The sequence below is a fragment of the Scardinius erythrophthalmus genome, assembly GCF_964197995.2.
Source record: "Scardinius erythrophthalmus genome assembly, chromosome: 25".
In the NCBI taxonomy this organism is placed as follows: Eukaryota; Metazoa; Chordata; class Actinopteri; order Cypriniformes; family Leuciscidae; genus Scardinius; species Scardinius erythrophthalmus.
In genome coordinates, this window is record NC_138245.1 from 27,527,587 (window position 1) to 27,555,128 (window position 27,542).

General features: G+C 37.3%; 1 protein-coding gene across 1 annotated transcript in view; it reads right to left on the minus strand.

Annotated features, from left to right (window-relative positions):
* The window catches only part of cacna1da (calcium channel, voltage-dependent, L type, alpha 1D subunit, a), a gene marked incomplete at its 5' end in the record, with an annotated part of 84,202 nt that extends 66,662 nt beyond the window's left edge, over positions 1 to 17,540 (minus strand). Inside the window, 2 exons of the mRNA XM_081357184.1 lie at positions 12,898 to 13,003; positions 17,308 to 17,540. Coding sequence (XP_081213310.1) covers positions 12,898 to 13,003; positions 17,308 to 17,540 — 339 coding nt within the window. The remainder of the gene's footprint in view (positions 1 to 12,897; positions 13,004 to 17,307) is intronic.
* Between the last annotated feature and the right edge of the window lie 10,002 nt (positions 17,541 to 27,542).

Genomic DNA, 27,542 nt, shown 5'->3' on the forward strand with positions numbered 1-27,542 from the left:
CCATGAGTGCAAAATGAATGGGAGTCAATGGGGCTAGACGGCTAAATGTGTCTCTTTCACCCGATTCCCGTTGAGAAATCTCAGATCTGATTGTAGATTTTGCAAGTTCAACATGGGTTTTAGGTCGAAAGTTGAATGAACGAGTACTTATGTCGTTTTAATTTCTTACAGGTTGAGTTGTTTTTGCCCATAACACGCTAGCATTCTGCTAATGACGTCAGCATTCTGACGTCATTGACATTTTGAAAGACTTTTTAAAGCAAATAAGTGACTCTAAAAAATCTAACACCCAGCAATGTGTAATTTCTTTGCATCTCCTTTCGAATACAACATTCAAATTACTAGACAAAAAATTATATCCTGAGAAAAGTGGATTTTGAGGGGTATACCGCCATTGACCTCCATTCATTCTGCACTCATCCTGTGAGCGCCCTCATATGGAATCAGAGTGGAACTGCAACCAGTTCAGAAGCCGGAAGTGTAGTGAGAGTGAAACTTCTCGCCATATTAGACATTCTCTGGTCTAACCCAGCATAATAGGAACTACCAGTGACATAGGTGTACGCTGATTGGCTAAACACACGCAAAACACCAGCACCTGCCTGACACGCTGTCAAAATAAAAGCCACAACAACAAGGGCGGTTTACGTCACTTCCGAATTCCTACTGGTGGTGTGAATGCAACTAGGAAAATGGCCCTATAGGGGAACATTGGGAACCGCCCTGGTCGCTAGTTCCTATAACTAAGTTTCTGTAACTGCCCCTATTATTTAGTCACCCAACTTTCTTTTTAATTCATTGAACAGAAGCAGCTCTTTTCCATACAATGAAAGTGGAACGGAAGGGAAGCAGGGATTGCCATGGCCATTCATTTTCATTGTATGGACAAGAGCTGCTGGTAAGATAAACCCCTGTATGTATGTATGTATGTATGTATAAATAAATATAAATATAAATATAAATATATATATATATATATATATATATATATGTATATATATACACACACACACATATACATACATACACGTATACATACATAAATAAATATAAAATGAAACCAGTTAACCAAATATTTAAAAAATGCATCCCACCATCTCCTAATAAGTGAATGGATGTTCCATTCATGCAGAAAACATCTTGCAACAAAATTCCAGTAAAGACCCAATAAGGTTGTATTGTATCCAAACATCAGCAAAGAAGTCAGAACAGCAAGAGTTCGAACACATCTAGCAAACTACTAGTGCATCTAGCGATGTCTTTGTAATGAAAAAAGTCGCTAGTTAGTCATTATAGGCGCTTCTTCTATAAAGCAAGTTATGATACACTTAACGCATGGACAATTCTTTCGGTCCAACATGTGACCGAAATCCTTATAATAATCCAGAACCCTTTTTTGTAGATCACTAATCAACTTATTTACAGCCACCTTTACAAATAAAGCCTGTTTGCAGTTGCAGGAACTAACAAAAATAAATTGGCTTTTATTGTATGGGTGTATCTGCATCTATTACGTGCGTGTGAGCCCCCTGCGAGTGCCTCTGCGTGTTAGTAAGTGTGATTCTGAAATCTGACTTGACTCGATGCCTATGAGCAAGATCGCTTATTTATGCCTGAGCACGAGATCACCTGAGGAAAACTCAGCCAGGACAGAGTGCTGATGCCAAAGATGCATTTACACAGAGAGCAGCAGCACTATCTATAGTTACACATAAGGCCTAAAATGAACACTCGCCAAATGAGAGTAAAAGTCGGTGTTGGCGAGTGTATGAAAAGTTGTAAATCAGCAGTTGGCCTGTAACATTTTTATGAATTCTAACAATGCTTCTGAGAACATGAACGCGAACAAACGTGCACAACGCTTGGGACAAATGAGTTTTCACGAAAATGCAAGAAGACGCAAAAGGGATCTACTTCTTGACATCTGCATCTCATATAGCGTGCGAATAAAAAAAATTAGTTCACTTTCACGTCTTCTTGTGCTTGAACGGACATATTCAAACAAAATTATGTCAAAATGCCCATCTTGGCAAGTATCCTCAGAAACAGTCAGTTATGTCTTAAGTGAACGTAAACAGTTGAGAGAAAAAAAATGTTTATCAATATATTGGATCCGTGCATTAGCACAAGTTTATATCTTGCAATTCTGACTTTATAACACACAATTGCATTTAAATCATCCATTTCAGAAAAAAAGGTCAGAATTGTGAGATAAAATTAACCTTTAACTGCATTACATGGAGTCCTCACTAAATGCTGTAAATGCATGCCATCAAAGAAAAGAAAAAACAATAAGTGAAAATATAAAATATATTAAAAAATGTATATAAAATGCATATATAAAATGCATTGAGAGCAAACTAGACACCAAACTCCATATGACTCTCTCTCTCTCCTTTCACACACTCCATTACACAGAATCCTACTAATCGAAATACATATAAAACGTATACTGAGTGTGGCACACAAAATCAAATATTCCAATCAATATTTCACATGCATATACACATGAACGGACAGAGGCTTTCCAAAGCGTCAAACCCACACACACCAAGATAAAGAGCACTGGGAAGTCAGCGCATCTGGTGAAAATAAGCGGTTAGCTAAGTGATTAAACATACACTTCAGCCTTCATCACCACTGGGGTCCAGAGACACAGCCACACACACACACACACACACACACACGTCTGACTTACCTCAGAGAAGTCTACGGCTTCTCCTACTAAACAGGTTTATGCTTAAAGTGTAACTTCACCGATTTTTTCAACCAGCTTTGTATTGTTACATTGTCGGTAGTATATGCAAATGAACAATGTTCACTCGTTCTCCGTGTTACCTGGCTGGACCGAGAAAATCATGTTTATTTGACAGCTAAAGTCCGCTGGACATGTTTGACAGCTCAAGGGCTTTTGTGAAAACTACAGATTATACTTCCACATTTTATATCCCTGCCCAAGGACAGTCAGATCAACAAAGGGCTATTGAAGGAACAGTTATTATTATTACTGTAATGCTAGGCTTATCACTGAAAATTGCTATGTACTTTGCCTAAACAGCATTATGCGGAACTGACAGATAGCAGTTTCTTTCAGATTTCCTAAAATACTATGTTCGTGGTCATCCAGTTTTAAATGTTGACTACAAACACAGGTTTTTCAGATTTTCCGTTGCGCGTTCTCTCTACATTTATGATTCTTTGCAGCCTTTAGCCGCTGCCTACAACCTACAACATGCTGGATCCTTCACTGGAAACCAAAAGTAACTCGCGCTAAACGTTTACTCTTTGAATTTGTGCACCCGGGAACAATACAAGTCGACATCATCAGGAATAAAAGTTTGCAAAGAAGCATTTCCTTCTAAAGCAAGGCGGTATTCGACTCTGGTAAGCGTATCCATAGCACTGGTGGGAATGGCCTTTGAGAGCAACATGCCCAGTGCATTATGGGTGTTGAAGTTTTCCTATCTATTTGCAAAGGGGAAGCCTGTTTTCTCTGTTTTCTCTCAGTTTTCCCTCATATTTCATAGGGGCCGTTCACACAGAACGCGTTTTTCCATTCCACCGCACTACTTTTCCATTATTCTTTTCTATGTAAACACGCGCTAGGCGGACGTGTTTGACCGTTGCGCTCACATCTTGCGTCTTTTGCAGCGTATCGCGCATGACATGGCGTTCTAAAAACGTGGCGCTCAAGTAAAAATAAGTTCAACTTTTAAAAGACGTCTCGAGACCTTGCGATTTTCCCCATTCCACTGCCCGAGTCTCGCGTTTTTCAAAGCAAAACCGTGTTCTGGTTCTGGTTCACCCTTATGGTGCAGTTTTCGCTTGGGGCTGATTTCATCTCAAATCATTTTGCTCTATTTTAATCTCACAGTGACTCTAATGTAGGTTAAACCTGACAACTGTGTGAAAATGCTGGTGTAAAGCTTACGTATGCCAGAGTGTGTTGTGTTTGCTGTCCTTTTTTTGCAGGGATAAATTGTCTACATAATGATGTTAAAACCTGAAAAATCTAAATTGTGGTCAACCTCATGGTCCCCAAAGGAAAAGAGATTCATACATTTGCTATCTAAAAAGTACTATAGTACAACCAAGTTTTCTTGACATGCAAGGCAAAATAAAAAGGGAGTTTGTGGCAAAAATGCCACCAAAAGTGATCAAAATGCCAGCAAATTCAAATTGTGTGAGACAAAGAGCTCAATGCTGTCATTATTATATGAACAAAATCATATACATAACATTAAATTCTAAGCCAAGTTAATCATATTAATTATTTAGATGGAACATTTATTTAGATTAAGTTGAAGTATTTGACATAAATGGTGCATGTTTTACATAGTTTAAAAAAATGCCCTCAGAAAACAAAAAGTCCCATTAAATCCCCCACAGGGGGCAAATAATATCTCTGAATAAATAAATAACAAATACAAAAAAAATATTTAAAAAAAATCCAGACACTGGTACCATGGTCTAATGTTTTGTTGTTGTTGTCTGAGTACATCGGAGTAAATTATGACATAAATCTATATTGAAAAATGATTAAACATGATTTTAAGTTAAAATTTTGGTGGTCAAAAGATTAGAATTCTTTTAAAATGTTTTTGAAAAAAAGTCTCTTATGTTCAACAAGGCTGCATTTGTTTGATGAAAAATATAGTAAAACCAGTAATATTGTTAAATATTATTAACATTTAAAAACTGAAAATATTTTTAAATGTAAGTCCGGTAATGGCAAAGCTGAATTTTCAGCATCATTACTTCAGTCTTCAGAGTCACATGATCCTTCAGAAATCATTCTAATAAATTTAAAATATCACTGCTGTGTTTTTTGATCAAATAAATTCAGCCTTGGTGAGCAGAAGAGACTTGTTTCAGATACACTGAAAAGCATAATTATTACAAGTTTTAGACCACCGTACATATTTATAAAGTCAAACGTATATTTAGGTGCTGTAACAAGTCATAACATCACCTAGCTATTTTGTAGTTCACTCAAATGTGACAAATTCATGTATTAATGTCCAAATTATCCATGTAGTCTGTCAAAAAATAAGAGATCATAAACACAACATGCACAATTAATTGGGAAAATGCAGTTAAAATTGTCACATTGCAGGCAAATGCTGTATATCAGAGCATGAAATATCATATCAGAAGCCCATTATAATCACTGTACTATGGTATTGTATTTTTGTAAGAGTTATTTTACATGGAAAAATGCCTGCAAGGGGTAACGTGATGGTGTAGTAATAATAATTAGCTTAATTTAACAACAAAAGTGAATGTAATGTTTCCTCCATGATATACAACATGACATGCGCGCGCGTGTGTGTGTGTGTGTGTGTGTGTGTGTGTGTGTGGTAAAGGTTGGAGAATATGAATATTATTGGCTATGAAAAGGGCACGCTCGTACACAGCAGTGTTCAGCAGGAGCTGCCTGGAGCCTTCAATCTAGTGCAAGAAACAGCCAGGAATAACCTTATTCCAGACCCCACATCTATGTTTGTGTCTGAAAAAGAAATGTGAGTGTCTAAAGAGGCTGTGTGTCGCCTTGTGCACCAGGTACCAAATGATGGCTTTCCTTACTCATACATGCTGCAAACCACATTTCTGTGTGGCATATTGTATGTAAGGAAGGGTAACGGCAAAACAAGTATTGTAGAGAATACTTGTCTAGGGAATGTTTGACTCAGACAGGTACTGTACGTCATTAGTGGAGAGAGAGCTTGGGGCTTCAGGATGTGTTGACTGCTTCTCAAATACTCGACTCAAGATGTTCCTTTTTTGGCCTGACTGACGCATGATCTATTTGAAGCTAAATTCTTATGGGTCGGAATGGGCCATTTGCACTGAGCTTCGTGACGCACTTCCGTTTGGAAATAGTACGTCTCACTTATTTCCGGTTATGTTTACTTTCAGTGTACTGTGGTCAATGAGTTGAACAAACGCCAACTAAAATGAGTGTCCGCAATAAGATTTAGAAATGTGAATTTTAGAAAAGATCAGAATTTTCCAAGCTTATCGGCACATGAAGGAATAAGTCTACAATTAGTAGCGCCGTACTGGCCGATCCGATTATGGTTCTCAGACCTGGCGTCCCTCCTCGACAGCTCTCCCCTGGAGATTCCAGTCAGGAGGGACCTTCTGTCTCAATTGGGAGGCGTGACCCTTCACCCCTCCCAGAGATATGGAACCTGTGGGTTTGGCCTAACTCATCGACTTTGGTCTCTCAACCGAGGTTGTCCAGAGCTCCCTCCACGAGGAAACTGTATGCATTGAATCGGAGGATTTTCACTTCATGGTGCGGATCTCGACAGTGAGAACCAGTTAACTGCCCAATTGGTACAGTGCTGGAGTTACTGCAGGTTTGTTTTTCCACAGGGTTATCCCTTTTTCACACTGAAGGTGTAAATGGCGGCCTTAGCTGCCTAACATGTCCCTTTGGGTGGTGTATCCCTGTGGAGAAACCCGTTGGTGACACCTTTCCTCCGTGGTGCTCTTAGGCAAGGACAGGAGTATGGCGGCTTAGAAAGCCTTATTATATAAGTAGGTATCCCTACAAGATGTGGCATGCGACAGACTGGTCCTCTCTACTCACATTCGTAAGGTTTTACAACCTGGACCTGGGCACTGCCCCGGGTTCACAGGTGCTCATGTCTTAGTTGTGCTCTCAGTATTCACATAGACAGGCATTTGTAAGCATAGCGTTTGGGCATTAGCGTTCCCAAAGCGTCATCAACACAGCACAAGTTCCCTCCAAAGGAAACGTCTCAGGTTACAACTGTAACCATAGTTCCCGAGAAGAAAATGAGACACTGCGTCACCCTGCCATACACCCTTCATCCCCGTGATCGACTTGCTTCAGTTAATTGAAGCTAACGTCAGTCATTCCGGATGTGTTTTTATGCTTAGTAAGTTAATCAGAATCCGCTTAACACCGCTGAAAATGCAAAACTAAATGCATTTTGTTTAGTTCAATGCTTGCTCGCAAATTCTTTCAGTATAACCAACTAAATGTAAACACGATGTAAATAAGAGATTAATTGAACAATTAAGACAGCTTTTTTATTATAATGGGATTTTGCTTCACATGCACATCTCTCATCTCTCTTTAAATATATTTCAAATAAATGCTATAATTCATTCATTCAAATAAATGTAATCTTGTAATCTTCGCACTACATCTCTGTGTTTGATTTAAAACGGGCAGAATACTAGATCTAACGAGCTGTAACTGATAAATATTGCGCTGCAAACATCAAAAACAGCTTTAACTTGTATATTCTGGCAAATGACCATGGTAAAAACGGTACAATCCACGGCTAGCTGTGCCTTAAACGATTTTAATGCACTTTGTGTCGGGTGGTTCCTCGCCTCCAAATCACGCATTAAAATTGTTTAATGCACAGCTAGCGTGGATTATCCCTTACATATTCAAATACAGCTCGTTCCGTGCGTCATATGCCATTAAGCCATTTCTACGTCATTAAACATGCACAGAAAGTTCCAGTTTTTCACGTGTTTCACAAGTGTTTAAATGTCCTATGGAACGGGTTAGAAAAGGTTCAAACCACCCCTTACAATCCAAATGAATCCGCTTGTTTTGAACCAGGAACTCTCCTATGAGAGTTTTCACTTTCTATACTTCAATACTCAACCCTTTAACACCTAGAAAGGCCAAATGAAAGCTGAGACCTTTGGGTAATGCAGTCCCTTAGAAATAGGACACCTAATAAGCAGAGAACTCATGCATAAAAAGAGACATAGAAACATCCCATAACACAGCACAGACGTTATTGTTGCTCAGTAGTGGCAGAATGGCGAATGAAAAGATGCATGGCTGCTGTAATATACACTGAGAAGCATTTACATTATTCATAACTGTGTAGCGTTAAACAGGTGGTCACTAAAACACATGAGGTCTATCCCATTTCACATACTGTATTTCTGCACTATTATACTTCATTCTACGCGTACATACCAGACAAAAGTTTGTGGTCAGTAAGATTATTTACATTTTTTTGAAAGAAGTCTCTATGCTCATTAAGGCTGCATTTATTTGATCAAAGTAATACTGTAAATATTTCTGTAAATATTTGAATATATTGTAAATGTAATTTATTCAGCATCATTACTCCAGTCTTCAGTGTCACACAATCCCTCAGAAATCATTCTAATATGCTGATTTGCTGCTCAAGAAACATTTCTTAATATTATCAATGCTGAAAACAGATGCTTAATGTTTTAGTGGAATACATTTGTTTCATGATTCCTTTATTAGAATGTTCAAAAGAACAGCACTTACTTGAAATTGAAATATTTTGGAACATTATAAATATCTTTACTCTCATTTTTGATCAATTTAATGCGTCCTTGGTGAATAAAAATATTAATTAAAACAAAAAAAAACTCACTGATTTTTGAATGATAGTGTTGCGTATAATGAACACACTCTAGATCAGGATTAAAAGCACCCTGGAAAACTATTAGCTGGAAATTTTGCTCAGATGTGGAAATGGGTTGTCTGTGTGAGCTCTGTGATAAAGTTTTGCTTTGAAAAACACTTAAATTTTGTATGGACTAAGAGACGCTTGATCCTAAACCGGTCCAACCCTCTAATTGGAGTCTGTGTTAAATGAAACTCCCCTGAGCTGCATCTAAAAACACAATTTAAACTAAAGCTCAGCTGAGAAAAAAAAAAAAACTTTCAGAGGAGAATTACCAACCAACCTGCCTTGTAGTCAGTAACAATGCTTGATCTGTGCCACTGACGCTATTTCTGTGCTCTCTGTTCTTTGAAAGCAGTTCTCATGCAGTCCTGTGGTGTATGAGGTGTTCTCTGTGGTGCTAAAATCAGCAATAGACAGTCTCTGAATTAATTTGCATGGATTTATGAGAAGCAGGAATGTGCTGGGTTGTACCCATTTATTTCGATTCCTCACTTTCTATCAGATATCAGCCTTCAAAACCTTTGCAAGCCATTTAGGGCCATGGGCACGAATTTAAAATCACAAAGGTCCCAAATTTGCGTTGGTTAGGGGGGTTCAGTGGAGAACATTTTGATTTCTCTAATCTACATGTGTATTTCAAGACATTTGAAGGTCAAAAACATTGGATAGCAATAGCTTTAAAACCATGTCAGTGGGCAGGAAATTATTTGTAAGTACCTGCTCTTTCCTCATCTCTGTCACTCTTTCTTTTTCTCTCTCTTTATCTTGAACAAAAAAGTCATGTCACGCTCACGCATAATCATGGCTGATCATTTTTATATTATCGATCACTGGTTTCACATCAGTGTACATGTGCACATCCCCAGTAATAGTAGTAATATCCAAAAAAACATAAAAAAAAGGGTTAGACAAACATCCAACTAAAATGTTTCGGGGGGGAAAAAACATTCAATGAATGAATTAACTAATGTTTTTATGTTAACGTTTTGTGAAAATTATTTTAACAAACAATCGATTAATGTTACTGGAAGAATTTTGTTTGTTGGAGGTTATCCTAACTTTTAAGAGGTAATTTACGACAATTTACGATGAATTCAAATTCTTCTCAAGTTTTGTCTTAAAGTCCCCCGTAGTCAATAATTTTATCCCTTTAAACTCATCTTTGATCAACAAAATTACATATTTAAACGTTTTTTTTTTTCCAGTGAAAAAAAATCATGCCTTAAAATAGCTTGAATGTAACTCTACACCCTTGCCTCATTTAGTAAACGCAGATCAATGAATATGCAAATTAGCCCCGCCTCCACTCACTCACACCAGCTCAGAGATCCACTTGGTCAATTCATACACAAGTCGATGTATCAGAATGCCTGGTAATGCATTTTATGTATCACTCTCTTCAGACACATAACAGCAATTAATATGATTAGCCTTTGGCTTGACTACATTATCAAAAAGCTAACAATGTGCTGCTAATGTTACACAAACAGTGTTTCCATTTGCCATCTCAGAGTCAGTGAGCTGCCTTCTAACAATCAGTATCTTTAGAAACGCTTTGAACAACATATATAGTTCATCATAACATCGTAATATACATCATATTTACAAGCTATATTGCTATATGTACCCATTTTTCATATCAACAGAAAAATATCTCGAGACTCCACTGCTTCACAGCAGAGTAATGATGATGATATGTTAAAGCCCGCCAGCACATTGACGTGATTGGTTACAAGGTAGTTTGTTGTTCACTGCAGTTTTAAGGAGAAAATACTCAGCAATGGTGTTGACTAATGAATTTGCACATGGTTTGTCTTAAAGTGTATTAAAAACACCACATAAACATCTAAACAACATTAAAAACTTGATTTTCAACACAGGGGGACTTTAAGAAAGTTTTGTGAATCCGGTCCTGGGTCTCTAGATTTTATTTTAATTTTTGTATTAGTTTTATCATCCGCAAGGTGAAAATCTTCAAAATACTTAAAACAGCATGACTTATGGTAAAGGGTTTATTTAAATCACTAACCTTAACAATGATGCTTTACCTAGTAACATCAAAAAAAAAAAAAAAGATAAAAGCACATCTTTAGACCTTGATCATGCATGGTGCAGTTTATATGCTAACTATAGGCTATAGGCTCCCCAGCATGACCTCTGCTCATCCGTGTGAAAGAACAGGTGATGTATGTTATCATGCCTGCTGGGATTCTGATGAAATTTTGCCTCGCGATTACCTACCGCTGTTTAACACACACATGGGACCGCAGACGGATGAGATAACACAGCCGCCACAAAACGACCGATAAGGATGTTTGTTGGACGTGTATTGTTGTCACATGTGTGCGCTGAAAGAACAATGCCCTGCTCAGTGTGAGCTTTACAGTAATCTGAACTGTACCATAATGGTAGTGCAGATGGTCTCATTTCATTGCCGTCGAGTGGAAACCCCGTACGTCCAAAACTGCTACTTTTCAGAAGATGGAAAAAAATATATTCTTTAAATGATTACATATTGTATTGTAACTGTAAAAGTTTATATTGTAGCTTTATATATGGTCAGGCACTTGCATGTATCAATATATTATTGACATTTTACCAAAATGACATTTTGACCAGTGAATGTATGACAAATGTTTTGTCCGTTATTAGAACGGCCGCATCTGAGACAGAAAGTGCATTGCATTACGGTTTCATCATTTGCTCAGTTTTTTCTGTCATTTGGCCAAAATCTCATGTTATTAAAGATGAAGTGCTACGCATGGCTATTTAAGACAGCATGGGCTGTGACTCGCCCACAAATCCTAGACTAAGACTCTTCTCCGCTCCTCAATTATACAAAATATTAGCCATACAGTATATGAAAATTCTGAACACATTCAAACAAACAGTTCTTTATTTACCATTGCATTGCAAACAAGCATAGACTGACCAAACTGCGCGCGGCACTACATTCATGATAGAGGCAGTGTGGAGTTATGAGTTTTTACCAACAGTTTGAGGACCCAATGAAGTTATGAGGATAAGTCACAAGCTCTTTTTTAAAACTTTCCATTGGTTAAATATTTGCAAAACCCACAGAAAGGCATAATGATTATAGTAATGATTTATGAAAAATGGGGCCAGATTTACTAAACAGGGCAAATTAGACACACAAATTAAAGAACACAGCCGGATCATTTGGTTAATTTGGGTGGTAGCTAAATAATGGCAAATACCAGTAAATTGACTAGCGCAAACCTCAGTAAATCACCTTGCATGATTCCTTTAAATTCTCTCCTCCCATCAATTTTGCGTCTGAAAAGGAAACTCCTAGAAATGCATACCGGTATGCAATAAGGTGAGCCGCAAAAATACCCCTGTCAACGTCTTTTCAGCGCTAATTTTTCACTGCATGTTTTTAGTAAATCCTGACAGTAGTTTTTAACACCAAAAGAGGGTTTGCGCTGGCGCAAGCTGTAAGTAAATCTGGCCCACGGCCTCATGACAGCGATGACTTGTAAGACTACAAATGAAAAAGCACATTAAAGTTAATCAGAAACATTCCCTGCACAGTTTGAACATTTCAAGAAACTTTCAATACAAACTCAGTTAAGGGAAACACTTCATCAAACGCAGCCCCAAAGTGCTTCGGGAAAAAACCCAGGATACAACATCTCTGCCTGCCGTTTCTCTTTCCTGTCTGAGTTTAAATCACTAAATTAAACCATGCCAGTAGCCAAGAGAGCTATTCACAAATCACGAAGCCCTCGTGCTGAGCTCCACTCCGCCACAAGATCGAACAGCTGTCTTATCTCAACTCACAATCGTCCTCTCGGTCCAACGCACGGCGAAGAACATCCGCCCCCTCCAAACTCACCAAATCTGCGATCCAAATGCTCCGCTTGTCTAAATATAAATCTAAAGAGTGCAAAATCAGATCAATTTAAACTGTACAAGAGAAGCGCTTTGTCGACAGGAAGAGAAGCAAGTTTGAAAAGAAAATGTCTGAGCTGAGCGTGCATCTGTTCTCAGAAAAGATCATCGAGATTATAATGAGACAGATTTTCCTCGATGTCCTTCCAGGAACATACACGTATAATCACAATGCCGCGGCTCTGTTTGAGGAGAGAAAGACATTCGCCTGTTGTCGAAGGGAGAAATTATTATGAAACAACTGAAATCCGGCCTGCCTTGCCAAAGAAGTCCTCATTTGCTATTATTTTAAAAGAAGATACTGTATATTTTAAGCCACAAGAACTATGTGCTCTATAAAGACACCTGCACACAATAAAAGAGCTTAATGTCCATTAAACGATGTCATATACGCCCCGTAGAAGATGCTCTTTGACCTAAGATCCATCTTTAGATGTATACACCAGTTAATGTGAGGGCGGGGTCATGGGGTCATGGCAGGGGTCAAGCTGGAACATGCTAAAAGGTCAAAAGGTTTAAGTTGTTTACTCACCAGGTCGTGGTTGGTTGAGTTGGAATCATCCTCGGGAAAGGGGATGTATACAGCTAAGGCCATGCAGTTGGCGAAAATCGCTATCAAAATAAAGATATCAAATGGCCTGAGGTGAAAGTTAAGGAGTAGAACAAAGAGAGTATTACATATTTGTAGTCATTCTTGTAAAGTTAAAAGTAAAATTTGCTACTGCAATCATTTAAACAAGACACAGAACAGTTCTGTACATCAAAAACTAGAGAAAAGAAATTCCAAGGTCAAATTTCAGCTCATCCCTTGAATTTGCTAGATTCAAATGTACTAAACAAGGCTCAAAAATGCGATTTCTGTCAGAAATGCACTGATATTGTCATTGGCTCCCCCACAAAAAGTATACTTTTTTTAAGTGTGTAAAAAATAGAATAAAATAAAAATAAAAAACATTGATTATAACCTAATGGACTGGTTTCACAGACAGGGCTTAGATTAAACCAGGACTAGGCCTTAGTTCAAATAGGGCATTTAAGTAGCTTTTATAAATAAAAACATTACTGGTGTGCATCTTCAGATTCATATTTTAAGATATGTCAGTGCAAGTTGCTTTCAGTTAAAACAGCTCAAACATGCATTTTAGTCTGGGACTAGGCGTAAGACTTGTCTGTGAAACCGGGGGAATAATTGTATTTTTCCAAACCATTCTAACTTATGTTTCCAAGGCAAGTAAGTCTCAGTCTTAGACGTCAAAATTGGCTGAACAGCTGATGCATAAGGCACACAAAATGGGAAACACTTCAGGGGTTTCAAAGTCTTCATCTGATTGGTTGAATTCTATAGGATTTCTTACAAGGATTTGTGTGTGGCGTTCTTTAACAGTCCGCTCAGAAACAAAGCCATCGTGACAATACATTTTTTGTTACTTTTAGATGATTTGAAAGTCTCAGAACAAAATCTATCAATCGTCTACTATGGTGTTTCGCAAACAGGTATTTTTGCTTCTTGTATTAATTATTTATTAGTTGCACGCCGCACTTATTGTAGGGACATTGACTTCACATTTTCACAGCCCTAAGCATGAAGCTGAACAAAACAAACTCTGATTGGTTGCTTTACATGTCCTTGTCCAATGAAAGCTGCTATGTAGTCCAGACCTTCTGCCATCAGTCTGAAAGTCTGGCTACGCGAGACTAATAGCAAGTCAAGAGAATAATATTCAAAGCATAACAGAAAACAAAAGCCTAAAAAAAAACATATCATCGAAATATTCAACAATCTCTGACACCGGCCCCTGTTCATCGGTACATCTTTATTACTGAGCCCAGCCCAGCTAAATCTCATCTTGTGGTCAAGAGGGTCAGAAGGAAATAGCAGTGAGAAGCTTGCATGTGTTTTAACAGCAAAAAGCCCATCACAACAGTACTGAATCAGCCGCTCTGCTTTCCTGCTAGTGAGACAGACAAATTGTAAATAAAAGTGTGAGTCAGAGGACCTGAAAATGCTGCAGTCTACATTAAACATTCAACGTAATACACATCTATACTCTGCTTTCACAAAAAAAGCATATTTTGTGTCAAGGGAACATTTTGTGCTAGATTGAGGGTTGCGTCTCGCATTACTTTTTGTACTCACTTAATGCGTTTTTTTAAATCCAGTACAACGCAATGTTCTAATTTTACACTGCTAAATACTCTTATTAGGCCATGAGCTAGGACACTAAAATGTTGGATTATGCGCCATTCAGGGGAAAGTTCTCTTTGACTTTCCCATTGTTCCCTTGAGTAAAGAAAGAGAACTTTGAAAGAACATTCAGTTAACATTAGTGGAAGAACGCTTGTTCATAACTTTAAGAGAACCTTGCCAGAACGTTAGCTAAAGTTCTGAGAACATTCCCTGTTAGCTGGGAATTTGGTAGCGCTGAGCTAACATTAGCTTACACAAATGTTCACATCTGCATAGCTTTTTTCACTGTATATTATATTGTATGACAACAACAAAAAGAAAAAAAGAGATATCCTGGGCTATAGACCTTAGGTTAGATGCCAAAATTGAATTTAACACAGATGAAAACAATGCTGTGAGGGATAGACATAGTTTTTACAATGGCACGCACTGTATAAAGGTGTTAACTCACACCTTTCAAAACTTTCTCATGAAGTCTATTGACAGCAGGGGTGTAACGATACCCTCATGTCACGATTCAATACATATCACGATACTGAACTCATGATACGATATGGCGATACTCCAAGACATATGGTAAAAGGTTAACAAAAAATGTACTGTTGATTAAAATGGTAAATTTGGTATTAAATTGGGGGTGGAAATGAATAGGCTTGGACTTGGTGCTGATAACCCAATGCACAGGTCAATGTTGACACCAGAATAAAAATATTCATGATTCTCAAGCTAAAAATACAGAATTCTTCTAGACGAAAATGCTTGCAATCTGTCACTGGCTAAATGTATTTAAATTAATCTAGGCTACTTTTTACTGGTAATATAAGACATTTGGCGTTATCAGGACCCACAAATATTCCCCCATTGCATTATTACACATTATATTCAACATTATATATAGTAGTTTAATGTAGCACTGACACTAAAACTTAATTTTTTTCTCACACAATAATTTTCCTTTTGGGTGAACTATACACAATACATTGTCACTATACACGATACATTTTGTATTGCGATATAATATGACACGATATATTGTTACACACCTAACTGACAGTGGATTGTTATTAAACAGTACAATCAATTGAACAGCTATTCTATCCCTCACAGCCATGTTTTCATTCCTATCAAAAATGAAACATGGTGCTACCCTGATTAAGGTCTATAGATTCTCTCTTGTAGAGATACATTTGAGATCTGCAGCTTGGAAGCCATAGCACCTTTATCTTCCCCGTGTGGCCGGGGAACAGATGTTCTTTTCAAAGCTCAGTTATACACGCTGACTTGCGCTTGAGATTAAGGTGCTCCTCACTGCAGGGAACACAGTTTCTCTCTAATAAAGACCACCAGACAAGCTTCTACTGAAGATCACAAGCTGAGATGTCTGCTAGACGCAAAGGTGGACTACTTTCATTTGTTTACCTGTTCTTTTGATGATTCGCTCAATTACTTCATCCTGCCTGCAACTATTTTCAGCACAGGCCACAAGCAAACCACACCATATGCTAGTTTTCCTGAGGAATTGAACCTTCAAAGCGTATTTACAAACAACAAACAGCAGCAGACCGCCATTTTTTACCACATGTTCGAATGCTAAAATAGAATATACAGCAATCCACTCCACACACAGCAAAGAAATTACCATTCTGTCATAGCAAACCTGTATGCCGCCATTTTTTCCATGAAACGCAAACAAATTATTTGAGCCTATGACGTCTTGTTGGCCAAAACCCGGAAACGAGTTAGCATTTTAGCGCTTCTGGTTCCATAGGCCTGAAGTGAATGGGTTTTTTGAATTGGGTTTTTGGTTAAATGCCTTAAATAAGGTCTGTGGTGAATACAAGCTCAAGATGTTTTCATGTTTTATTCTATGACTTAAAATACATCAGTAATGCACCCTTGTGATTTTTTTAAAAGCTTTTACTTGTCTTGAAATGGGCAGTTGCTAACAAGTTGCTACAGAGGTTTTCAGGTAAATCAAACGTCACCATGCTGTCATGCAATTTATAGTCTATGTTTAGCTTTTTACTTCTGGAGATTGTATTTAAGCTTCAGAGTTCATAAACGTTATGTTCATTGGTGAAGATTATCATGATAAAACTTCTGAAACTTTTGTTGGTCACAGAGCTTATTTTCAATGTCAATGGAAAAATCCTATTGGGTTTTTGTCGAGGGAACCAGGGTGATGCTAACTTCTGGGTTGGCCAAAAAATATACGTCATCATTGCAGCACTCTATTGCAATTTTCAAACAACCTTCCAGAACACTCCCCTTGTCCTCCATTGGTCAGCAAACAGATAGTCCCACCTCCAACTCACACCAGTGGTCGGATTAATATCATTTTATTGTCTAGATTTGTTCAAACTGCAATGTTTGATAGCACCACAAAGGCAGTATACTTTTCATCGCAACTCAACCTATAAATGGCTTACATATAGTTAAAGGGACAGCTGACCTAAAAATAACAATTCTGGAATTAGTTACTTACCATCATGTTGTTCAAAACCTACATGCATTTCTTTCTTCTGAAGAACACAAAAGTTATTTTGAAGAAAGTTGGGATCCAAACAACATTGGAACTTCCATTGTGTGGAATAAGAACAAAAGAAAGTCATACAGGTTTTGAACAACATGAGTAAAAATCTTCACTTTTTAAATCTCTTTAAACTTGGATATGAGAACATTTTGAACACCTAAAGAGTTTTGATATTGGTCGATCTTGACAGAAACCGATGTTTTACAGATGGTAAAGGATACTTCCATTCCACGAGGCTGATACAGGCCCGGCGGATGGGGTTGTTGAGGTTGAGGCAGAAGAGAGCTCTCTGCGGCCGTGTGTTGGCCGAACTGCCCTGTTTTTTGCTCTTGGCATACTGCTGCCGCTTCTTCTGGGCCAGCGAGCCGACCGGTACCACCGAGGGTACAGGCACGGAGGCTGCGGGGGGCGCGGCAGGAGTCGCAGCAGGCGGAGCAGGGCCGTTGGCGCTCATGGTGCGGGCGTAGACCTGAGCAGGGCGTCCACCAGCATGGGCCTGCCAGGGGAGAGGGCACAGGGGTGGGCGCTGGAGCGGAGGGTCTCACCAACAGGCTGGCACGTCACCAGAGAGAGGGACTCTGGTACTGCTGGCATAATTTGCCTCTGTAAAAGATAGAGAAGAGAGTAAGAGGATGCATGTGGTCTGAAAGAGAGAACACGAGAAAGCGCAGAGAATATAGTGGGAGGCTGTGCAGTGACTTCCTTCACCGCTACATTATATTATGCAACTATGTGGGTGTAAGACTAAAAGATGCATACAGTATGTCTTTGGGACTAAAGGCCAGTGTCTCAACCAAGGATCGCGAGCAGCCCAACGTGTGAAAGACGTGGGACTAAACATTAAAAATATATTCAAAGTAATAGCTTATCTAAATATAAAATTATGATTATTATTTACTCATTTTCATGTTGAAAACCACCATAAAAGTTGCCCTTGAAGAAATCTGAGAGCTTTCTGTACTTTCTATTGACAGTAAGCTCAAACATGTTCGCTTGACGTGCGAGAACCAATGGTGTTTATTCTCGTGTTACGCAGCACGTTTGAGCTTCACCTTCAGAACCAATGAGGTTTGTTCTGGCGCGTCAAGCAAGTTCGGTTGAGCTTCTGTTTATGTTCACTGATCAATGTTTACAGTATGTAAATAAAAGCCTGAATCAAACCTGTTCATTATATAAACGATCCTGTCTCTTCAGAAAATTTGGACTAAACCGCTCAATTGTGGATTAGTTTTACGATCTCTTTATGAACTTTTTGAAGCGTCAAAGTGGTAGTTGCGTAGCTGTCAATGGAGGGACAGAAAGATCTCAGATTTTTTCAAAAAGACCTTCACTTGTGTTCTGAAGATGAATGAAAGTTTTATGGGTTTGAAACAACATTAGGGTGAGGAATTAATGACATGATTTTCTTTTTTGGGTGAACAATCCCTTTAGCCTTCACTGAACTTCCTTATCATGATGCATGCATGACATTTGGCATTTGCCATCAAACTTGTCACAAAATCCAAATACTGTATTACTGACATAATTGTCATGTTTTATTGCTTTAAATCCAAAATCAAAACCATGAAACCAGGAGCATCTAATATTGAAAAGCCTGAGGTAGTGCAACAAGACTACAGGACCATATGTGCCCGTGTAAGCGAAAAATATCATATAACTTAAAAAAAAAAAAAACTTAAAGGCTTAAAACAAACCAGGGCAGCAAAAAAGAAAGGCAAAACATAACTCTTGAATGACAGAGGTATTATTAGGATAATGTCACAAAAAAAGTTACAGCCTGTGGAAAAATCAATGCGTGTAGCGTGACCCAATGAAAACCAGTCTGCAAATAGATGCATTGTGGCAGAGAATCACACTACCCACATCCCAGCACACAAACAGACATTATCCGCAAACAACAGCAAAGAAAATCATCATCTGCATTCAAATACAAGCAAAAAACCACACATCCAGGCTTATGGGATACACAAATGTCACTCATATACATCAGAGTCCTTGAACCACTAGGCCCCGCAGAGGAAATGAAGACATGCATGGAAAGGTCATATCGCCTGTACACATTTCCCTTTAAGCATTTGTCTTCGTGTAAACCTAAGACATCGCATCCAAATATGTCAAATTTAAGAAAATGCTCTGCTGTCGTTGCATATACAGTAAGTGTTAATCTTCACACTAATAATATACGACATTAAGTGCAGTGTATCCTGTGTTATATATATATAAATATTTGTCATTCTAACGCCATGCATGACTGAAAAGAAATGCCTTCATTTACAATTAAACATTTCCTGTTGTGCTTCCATAGATCCTAGACGTTAATGTTTAAACTACCATGAAGGACAATGACATATTGTCATTCTAACATCGCATGGCAATGATGCATTCATGCATATACTTGATGACATACACATGCATAATGCGTATAGAAAAAGAGGCTCGTGACTTTAAGGCAATAACGGTAGCGTTTCTTCGCCCCAAAAATGCAATATTCCACATATATGGCAGCCAAATCTGTGTCTTTCTTTAAATGATATCAATGATGCTCAGTTACAACAGCTGTGATGCGTCTTTATAGTCTCCGACTGTTCTTTTTTTTTTTTTTTTAACGACTGATTATGACAAGCAGTGACAGCATCAAAGGTATAACGGGACCAAAACGAGCGCAAAATCCACAGCATCAGCATCATCAGCATCTTTTCAGGTCTGACACGGATGCTAAATGATTGCACTCCATCATTTGTTAAACAGATCCATTTTTAACCAGAAACATGCCAGGCCGCCGCGTGAATATCGTACCTTTGATGAGGTCTTTCCTTTCAGCTGAGGATGATGATGCTGATGATAATGATTCGGCTTATATCCAGAGATAAAACTCCGACATCGATTAAAACGCTCAGGTCCGATCTGACACGGTAAATTCAAATTCATCAGTGTGCATTCGTTATTTTGCGCGTGAGAGAGCGCGAGAGCTTCCTCGCGTTCGGCGCGCGTTGCCCGTGTTGAAGCGTCACGCGGCGTCGGTGAACGGTGAAATGAGCTGAACTCCCCCTCTGGCTGTGCACGCACGAACCGCGCTTACTTTAGTGACGAGGACTCTGAATCATTTAAAGAATCGGTTCGCTCAAATGGATCATCTCATTGGATCACTTGAGTCATCATTCTGTTGTTCCCAATGCGGGATTTTACTTTTCAGTTTTGTTTGTTGTAAAATGCAGTTTATCCCTATGTTTTTAGAATAAGGGATATTTTGTATTCCAACAATATTGATATAAAAATGCTGTTAATATAGCTTATTGTTCATATGTTAAAATAAATAGATTCATTCTATTTACTATAGGTTACCTATTTTACGATTAATAATTTATTCATTTAAATGAACGTTCACAAAATGATTCATCAGTTCATTTGAGTCATTATATATAATTTAATATAATTATATATATATATATATATATATATATATATATATATATATATATATATACTGTATATACTGTATATACAGTACAGGTCAAAAGTTTGGAAACATTACATTTTTATATTTTTGAAAAAAGTCTCTAATACTTATCAAGGCTGCGTTTATTTGATCAAAAATACAGAAAAAAACAGTAAACTTGTGAAATATTATTACAACTTAAAATAATAGTTTTCTATTTGAATATATTTAAAAAAAGAATAATTATTCCTGTGATGCAAAGCTGAATTTTCAGCATCATTACTCCAGTCTTCAGTGTCACATATGACATCCAGTCTATCACATGATCCTTTAGAAATCATTCTAATATTCTGATTTATTATGAGTGTTGGAAACAGTTCTGCTGCCTAATATATTTGATGAATAAAAGGTTAAAAAGAACTGCATTTATTCAAAATAAAAAATATTTTCTAATAATATAAATCTTCTTTACTATCACATTTTATCAATTTAACACATCCTTGCTGAATAAAAGTATTGATTTATTTCAAAAAAAAGGAAAAAAAAAATTACTGACCCCAAATTACTGACCAGTAGTGTATATTGTTGTTACAAAAAGATTTCTATTTTTAAAACATTTGCTTTTTTTTTTTTTTTTTTTTTACTTTTTATTCATCAAAGTATCCTGAAAAAGTATCACAGGTTATGAAAAAATATTAAGCAGCAGAACTGTTTCCAACTTTGATAATGAATCATCATATTGGAATGATTTCTGAAGGATCATGTGATAGACTGGAGTAATGACCCTGAAAATTCAGCTTTGCATCACAGAAATAAATGATAATTTAAAGTATAATACATTGAAAACCAATTATTTAAAATTGTAATAATATATCACAATATTACATTTTTTTCTGTATTTTTGATCAAATAAATGCAGGCTTGATGAGCAGAATAAACTTCTTTCAAAAACATTAAAAATAGTAATGTTTCCAAACTTTTGACCTGTACTGTATGTTCCCTGTATCTTCAGTCGTGCGTCCGTCCAAAACGAGGCACAAACCAATAGCCAATCAAAATCAAAGATAACCATTCAAGCCAATCATCTGAGCACCTCGTGAAGTGCGTCAACAAACCTGCTTGATGATGTTGATGGGGAAAAAAACAGGCGAAGAGACACTTTCAAAATTAGGCCAAATGAAATATTGATTAATAACTGAATGACAGGTCCATAAATGTGCCATAATAAAGGAGAGTTCCTCTTCGCACAGGCGAGTAGATGCTAAATGGTTTGAGGCTCTGTATAATTATAAGCAAATAGCCTATATTTGGGTTACAATTCTATGTAATATATGGGAAAATGTCTAACAAAAGTTTTAACAATAAAATTGTTGTTATCGTTATGCTAATCATTCATATCAAAAATATTATTTACAAAAATGTTACACATGATAAATTATTCAACTCAAAGATCACTCCTTATGAATTGTTTCGACCGAATGTTCGACAAGAATTGGTTCAAAAGAATGATTCATTCGCGAATCGGACATCAATTAGCTACTTGAATCAGTGAGAACGAACAAAATTCTGGAAAGTATTTGGCAATACTGGACCACGATAGAGGGAAATAGATTTCTTTGTAGTGTATTATTTTAATTATTTTCAGTGTGTTGTAAACAAAAGTGAAATGTTTTTTTTTTGTTTTTTTTTTACTTCCAGGGTTTTCATTTTGCAATTTGGTCTAAACACACACATAGCTAATAAAATCACATGATAGGTAAATTATAACAGTCATACTGTATTGAAACAGATATATTCACTGTAAAAAAAAATCACGTTGTTTTTACGGAAAAAAACTGGCAGCTGTGGTTACCAGAACAATACTGTAAAAAACACATCAAACCGTAAACATACTTACGGAGTTACATGTAAATTGAACATTTTAAAAATGTATATTTAACATTGGATTTCAGTAATATGATATAATGTTAATTTACCGACCTATTGAAATATTAATATCTGTTTTGTATCATAGTATCATTGTATCACTGACAAACCAACAATCAGCAGTAACGAGAGTCACATGATTAATCAAAGCTCATCACAAGTACTTCCACAAGAAAGTTAATATTAATATATATAGAAGCTGCACAGTGTCATTCACACAAACATTAAACACCATCATGGTAACACACATGAAATTTTAAAAATACAATAAACATTGATTTAACAACATTAAACGTACAGTATGGCATTTTTCGCTAACCTATTTACAATAACAAAGGCGTAGATTGATGACGCAACATTTGCTAAGAATTATGGATCTTGTCGTCAACGTCAAGCCGACCGATCTAATAATGTTTATGGATGAGTAAATACATCGATGTTTTTATCATGACTGTGATATGAAGCAGTTCGGGATTGCTAAGAGACAGCTATCAGCTCCACACGCGACGCGAGTCCCGCGGATATAAAAGGAATATGGACATTTCATTCTACCGAACTACACGCAGAATTACTACTCACAGGTCAGTTTATTAGACAAATTAAACTTGTGAGGTAACGCAGCGCTGTTTCACTTGGTCTAACATTACATTAGCACACTAAACTGCATTTGAATGTGTTGAAATGTATGTGTTAGTTTGTCTGTATGAGACTAGCAGTAAGCTAGATCAACATTAGAATAACATACAGATCATATTCTGACATTTTATCATTGTTGAACTATAAAACATTGATTAGTTTTATGTAAATGTGCTCACCTGTTTAATAAAGTACATGTAGGAGCGGTCGAAGTCTCGGACGTGGAGCTCTCGTTTATATACTGTCTATGGGAGCTCTCGGCATCTTGAAAACACCGCGCTGATATTGATTATCGTTTTAGTTCTCCTTTTTTTATCCAAAGTCTGCTTGCCATGGTCCATAATGTTTGAACGAAACAACAACAGCGTGCAAATAGACATTGCGAACTACAAAGTTGTCCGCGTCTGTCGCTTTGGTTACTATCAGAGGGCTCTGGTTCATAGCTCTGGTTGCCATGGCAGTACGAGCGGAAACCAGGGACAACGCGGATATGACGCCATTGGCGGCGACAAAACGGAAATAAAGAAACGGGACGTTTCTCGAATTAAATTACAAATTTCTCCTGGTTTGAAAGTTGTTGGAAACAGTCGGGATAATGTAAGTACACAACTAAAAAAAAAATATAACATAGATATAGTGATTTTTGCTATTTTTAAAGCAAAAAAGTTACATATTGTGCCTTTAAATGTAACATAAAACCCTAATGTACATGACTGATTATTAAAAAAACTAAGAAAACTATGACGAAACATAGTTATTTCAACAAAAATGCATCAAATGTGAAGTGTCACGCAGGGAATTGTGGGAATGTCAATTTACGTTTTTACGTTTTTACTTCCAAAAACGGTAAATTTAACGGTATTTTACAGTAAAATTACATTAAATGTACCATTAGATCTATCACAGTTATTTACCGTATATAGTAAGGAAACTTTCTGTTAACCAATTAACAGTTTTTCACTGTAGCATTTTTACAGTCTTTTACTGTTAAAATCACGATCATAAGCCTGATACACTAATTATTTTCATTGGACCCTTAAACTGCAGACCCACATGCCAGTGAAATGATATGCCAAGGTTTGCATAAATGGCAGCTGTGTCGGATTGAATAAGGAAGGTCAGCTGAAAGGTTGAATTCTAAATCATCATAGTTGCATTTGGAGACAATGTGTGCGGAGTGAAATGACCTAATCAGGACGAGAAAATGTAAAGCTCACAGAGCAGAACTGAAGGCCTTCAAGAACAAGCAATTACAGCTCAGAGAGTAGGACTTCCCTTGAGTAATCATTTTCAAAGAGAAAAATGTGTTATCAGAATGATCAGAAGAAACCCATTTTATATACGAGAACAAATACAGCATATTATTTTCAACATTTCAGAGGAGGTGAAGCTACTATTTCTGGAGACTATAGCTAACAGAAACGGCAAGAATATAACAGTAATATAATACATATCCTTCTGCTCTGCAGGCAATGATCATTTATTTAGGCATGTTCATAAATACATTATTTCAAATTATTGCTGATCATCCTCGATTGAAGGATAACCCCGTAATCTTTCTTTTCATGCAACTCTTGAAAAGATCGATCAGGCGTCTTTAGAAAAGACAACACCTGTTCACCACCTGCTCTGCATCTCTCACATTACCAGTCATGTCTGGAGTGTTCTCTGCGCTCTCGTGCAAACAACAGAAGGTTCAATTACATTCTTCATCTCAAATTTGAGAAATCTGTCATATGCAATTGCAATTTTCACTATTCATTGTTGATAGAAAATGCTATATTACTACATAGATCTAAATGTTGTTGCTCTATACAACCTTAATGTACAAAATACTCTTTATAGGTGTATTTCATTAAATAAATGTCTTCTATGTTTTACTAAATGCCTTAACAATCCATAAACTGAAATTAGATTTTAGCTCACCTTTGGAACGGTTGCTTTTATGAATGTGAAAAAGGGGCATCATAAGAGCCATGATGAAGCTCTATAAAGTCCATGTGTTTTTCTGAAGGCACCGGTGGCAGGGTCAGGCAGGCCTTGGGCTCACTGTGAGCCTGGGATAGATTTACTGCTGGTGTCTGCTTACCTGTCTGATAGATATAATGGTCTCTCCCTGAACCAACTTTAATAATTAAATATTGGGTATTTCAGCCAATCACCTTTCACAACTGTCACTGTCACATGACATGATTGTACAGTGGACAACGCAGAAATTCTAAACTGAAAAACACTTTAACGTCCCAGGATTGATTTTAATTTAAACCTAACATATTTCATTTCTCTTTTTTCTATTTGTTTTGGAATGGAATTTTTTTTTTTTGCAAGCCTTCATTGTTTATTTTTGTTCCTTTCCAAGTGTGTTTTAAGTATAAATTGTATTGTTTTTTCAAACCCAGGTATAAAAATCCCAATTATCCATGATGATATGATATCGAGTGTGGAATAATCTTAAACATTTATTTATTGTGTGAAAATTATCTATGTGATTTAAAAACAATTTACGACAAAAACCCGGCATCCTTTCCAACATGATATGACATATTCCCCTTTTAATCAAAGTTTTATTGAAGGTTAGTCTCCAATCAAGCTATAGATTTGTCAAAATATGCAAAAAGAATAAAAAGTATTCCATTTGTTTAAGACACATACTGTATTTTTAAAGTATCCATCACAGAATGTAATCAGACGAAACAGAATTTTTTGGTGCTGTCAAATCACATCTAACATAAAAGTTTGTGTGTGTGAGTGTGTGTGTGTGTGTGTGTGTGTGTATACTTTTAATGGCACTAATTTAACACTGTTCAAATAATGAGGCCGCTCAGCCTAACATTTGTCTTTGCCTTTACATTTCTGTCATCCTGTCTCTTTCTCTCACTGTGTCTGAGTCTATCTTCTCCTCTTTCTGTTCCTGCATTTGGTCGCTGCCGCCTCTGTAACTGAAGTGAAGCTCATATAGCATCAGAGGGATCTGTTGGCAGCAGTGAGAGCCACACTTGGGTCATGGGGTTCTTTACCACTATCAGACTATTAACACTTACTTTGTGACAGTCAGCGCTATTAAAATTGTAGCTTAAATTGTTTGGTTTGTTGAGGAGAGATGTGCTTTTGCTTTTCTAATTGATCAGACTTACACTACCGCTCAAATGTTTTGGGGCAAGATATTTTTAAGGTCTCTTATGCTCACCAAGGCTGCATTATTTGATCAAAAATACTGTAAAAACAACATTGCAAAATATTATTGCAGTTTAAAATAGCTGTTTTCATATTTTAATATATCTTAAAATGTAATTTATTCCTGTGACGCAAAGCTGAATTTTCAGCATCATGACTCCAGTCTTCAGTCTCACATGATCCTTCGGAAATCATTCTAATATGCAGATTTGCTGCTCAAGAAACATTTCTGATTATTTATGTTGAAAACAGTTATGTTGCTTCATATTTTTGTGGAAACGGGGATAATTTTTTCCCCCAGGATTCAGGTAAACCAGACGTTGCGGTGACAATGTCCAAAGATGGCAATATCCAAAATCTTTGTTCTTGTGGGGACATTTTTTGGTCCCCATTCGGAAAACAGCTTATAAATCATACGAAGTGATGCTTTTTTAAAATCTAAAAACGCAGGAAGTTTTCTGAGATGGGTAGGTTTAGGGGAAGAGGATAGGATATACAGTTTGTACAGTATAAAAAAACACTATGTCTATGAAATGTCCCCTAAAAACATGAAAACCCAGCGTGTATGTGAGTGTGTGTACCTAGCATTCCCTATGTTATGGGGACCAAATGTCCCCACAAGGATAGTACTACCAGGACATTTTGACCTTATGGGGACTTTTTTTTTTTGTCCCCATGAGAAAAACAGCCTCTAAATCATAAATGAAGTGTTTTGAAAAAGTAAAAATGCAGAAAGTTTTCTGAGATGGGGTTGCACTAGCCTGGGTTTCCCCATGCTGCCTTGCGTGCAGTGCGATTTTATTCACGCCGCTAGGCAGCCTGGATTCCATGGACCAGATTTTCGCCTCAGCGAGGGGACCAATCACAGAACGGGGAGGGAGCAGCAAGACGATGACGATGTCTATGCGACACACCGAAGTAGTTTGTTTATATCTATGGATCCAGCATGGCATCAGACACGAAGTTACCTTTCGATGCAGCCTTAGATAGTGTTCTAAGTAGTTTAGAACGCAAGTTTATTTCGTCTACTTCCTCGTCGAATTTCTGTCGCTCTACATACGTCATCTGGTATAATTGAAGCGATTGGCTATGAGCACAGTATAGGCGCATTTGATAGACACTCGTAGCGCCCAATAAACGGCTCTGGGCATTCGTAAACCACGCCTCAAATACGAGAAAATGAACATGTGGTTCCCAGACCACGTCTCAATGAGAAGAGGTCTGACGTTAGCCAGGCTAGGGTTGTACAGTTTACATTATACAAATCATCACATCTATGGGAAG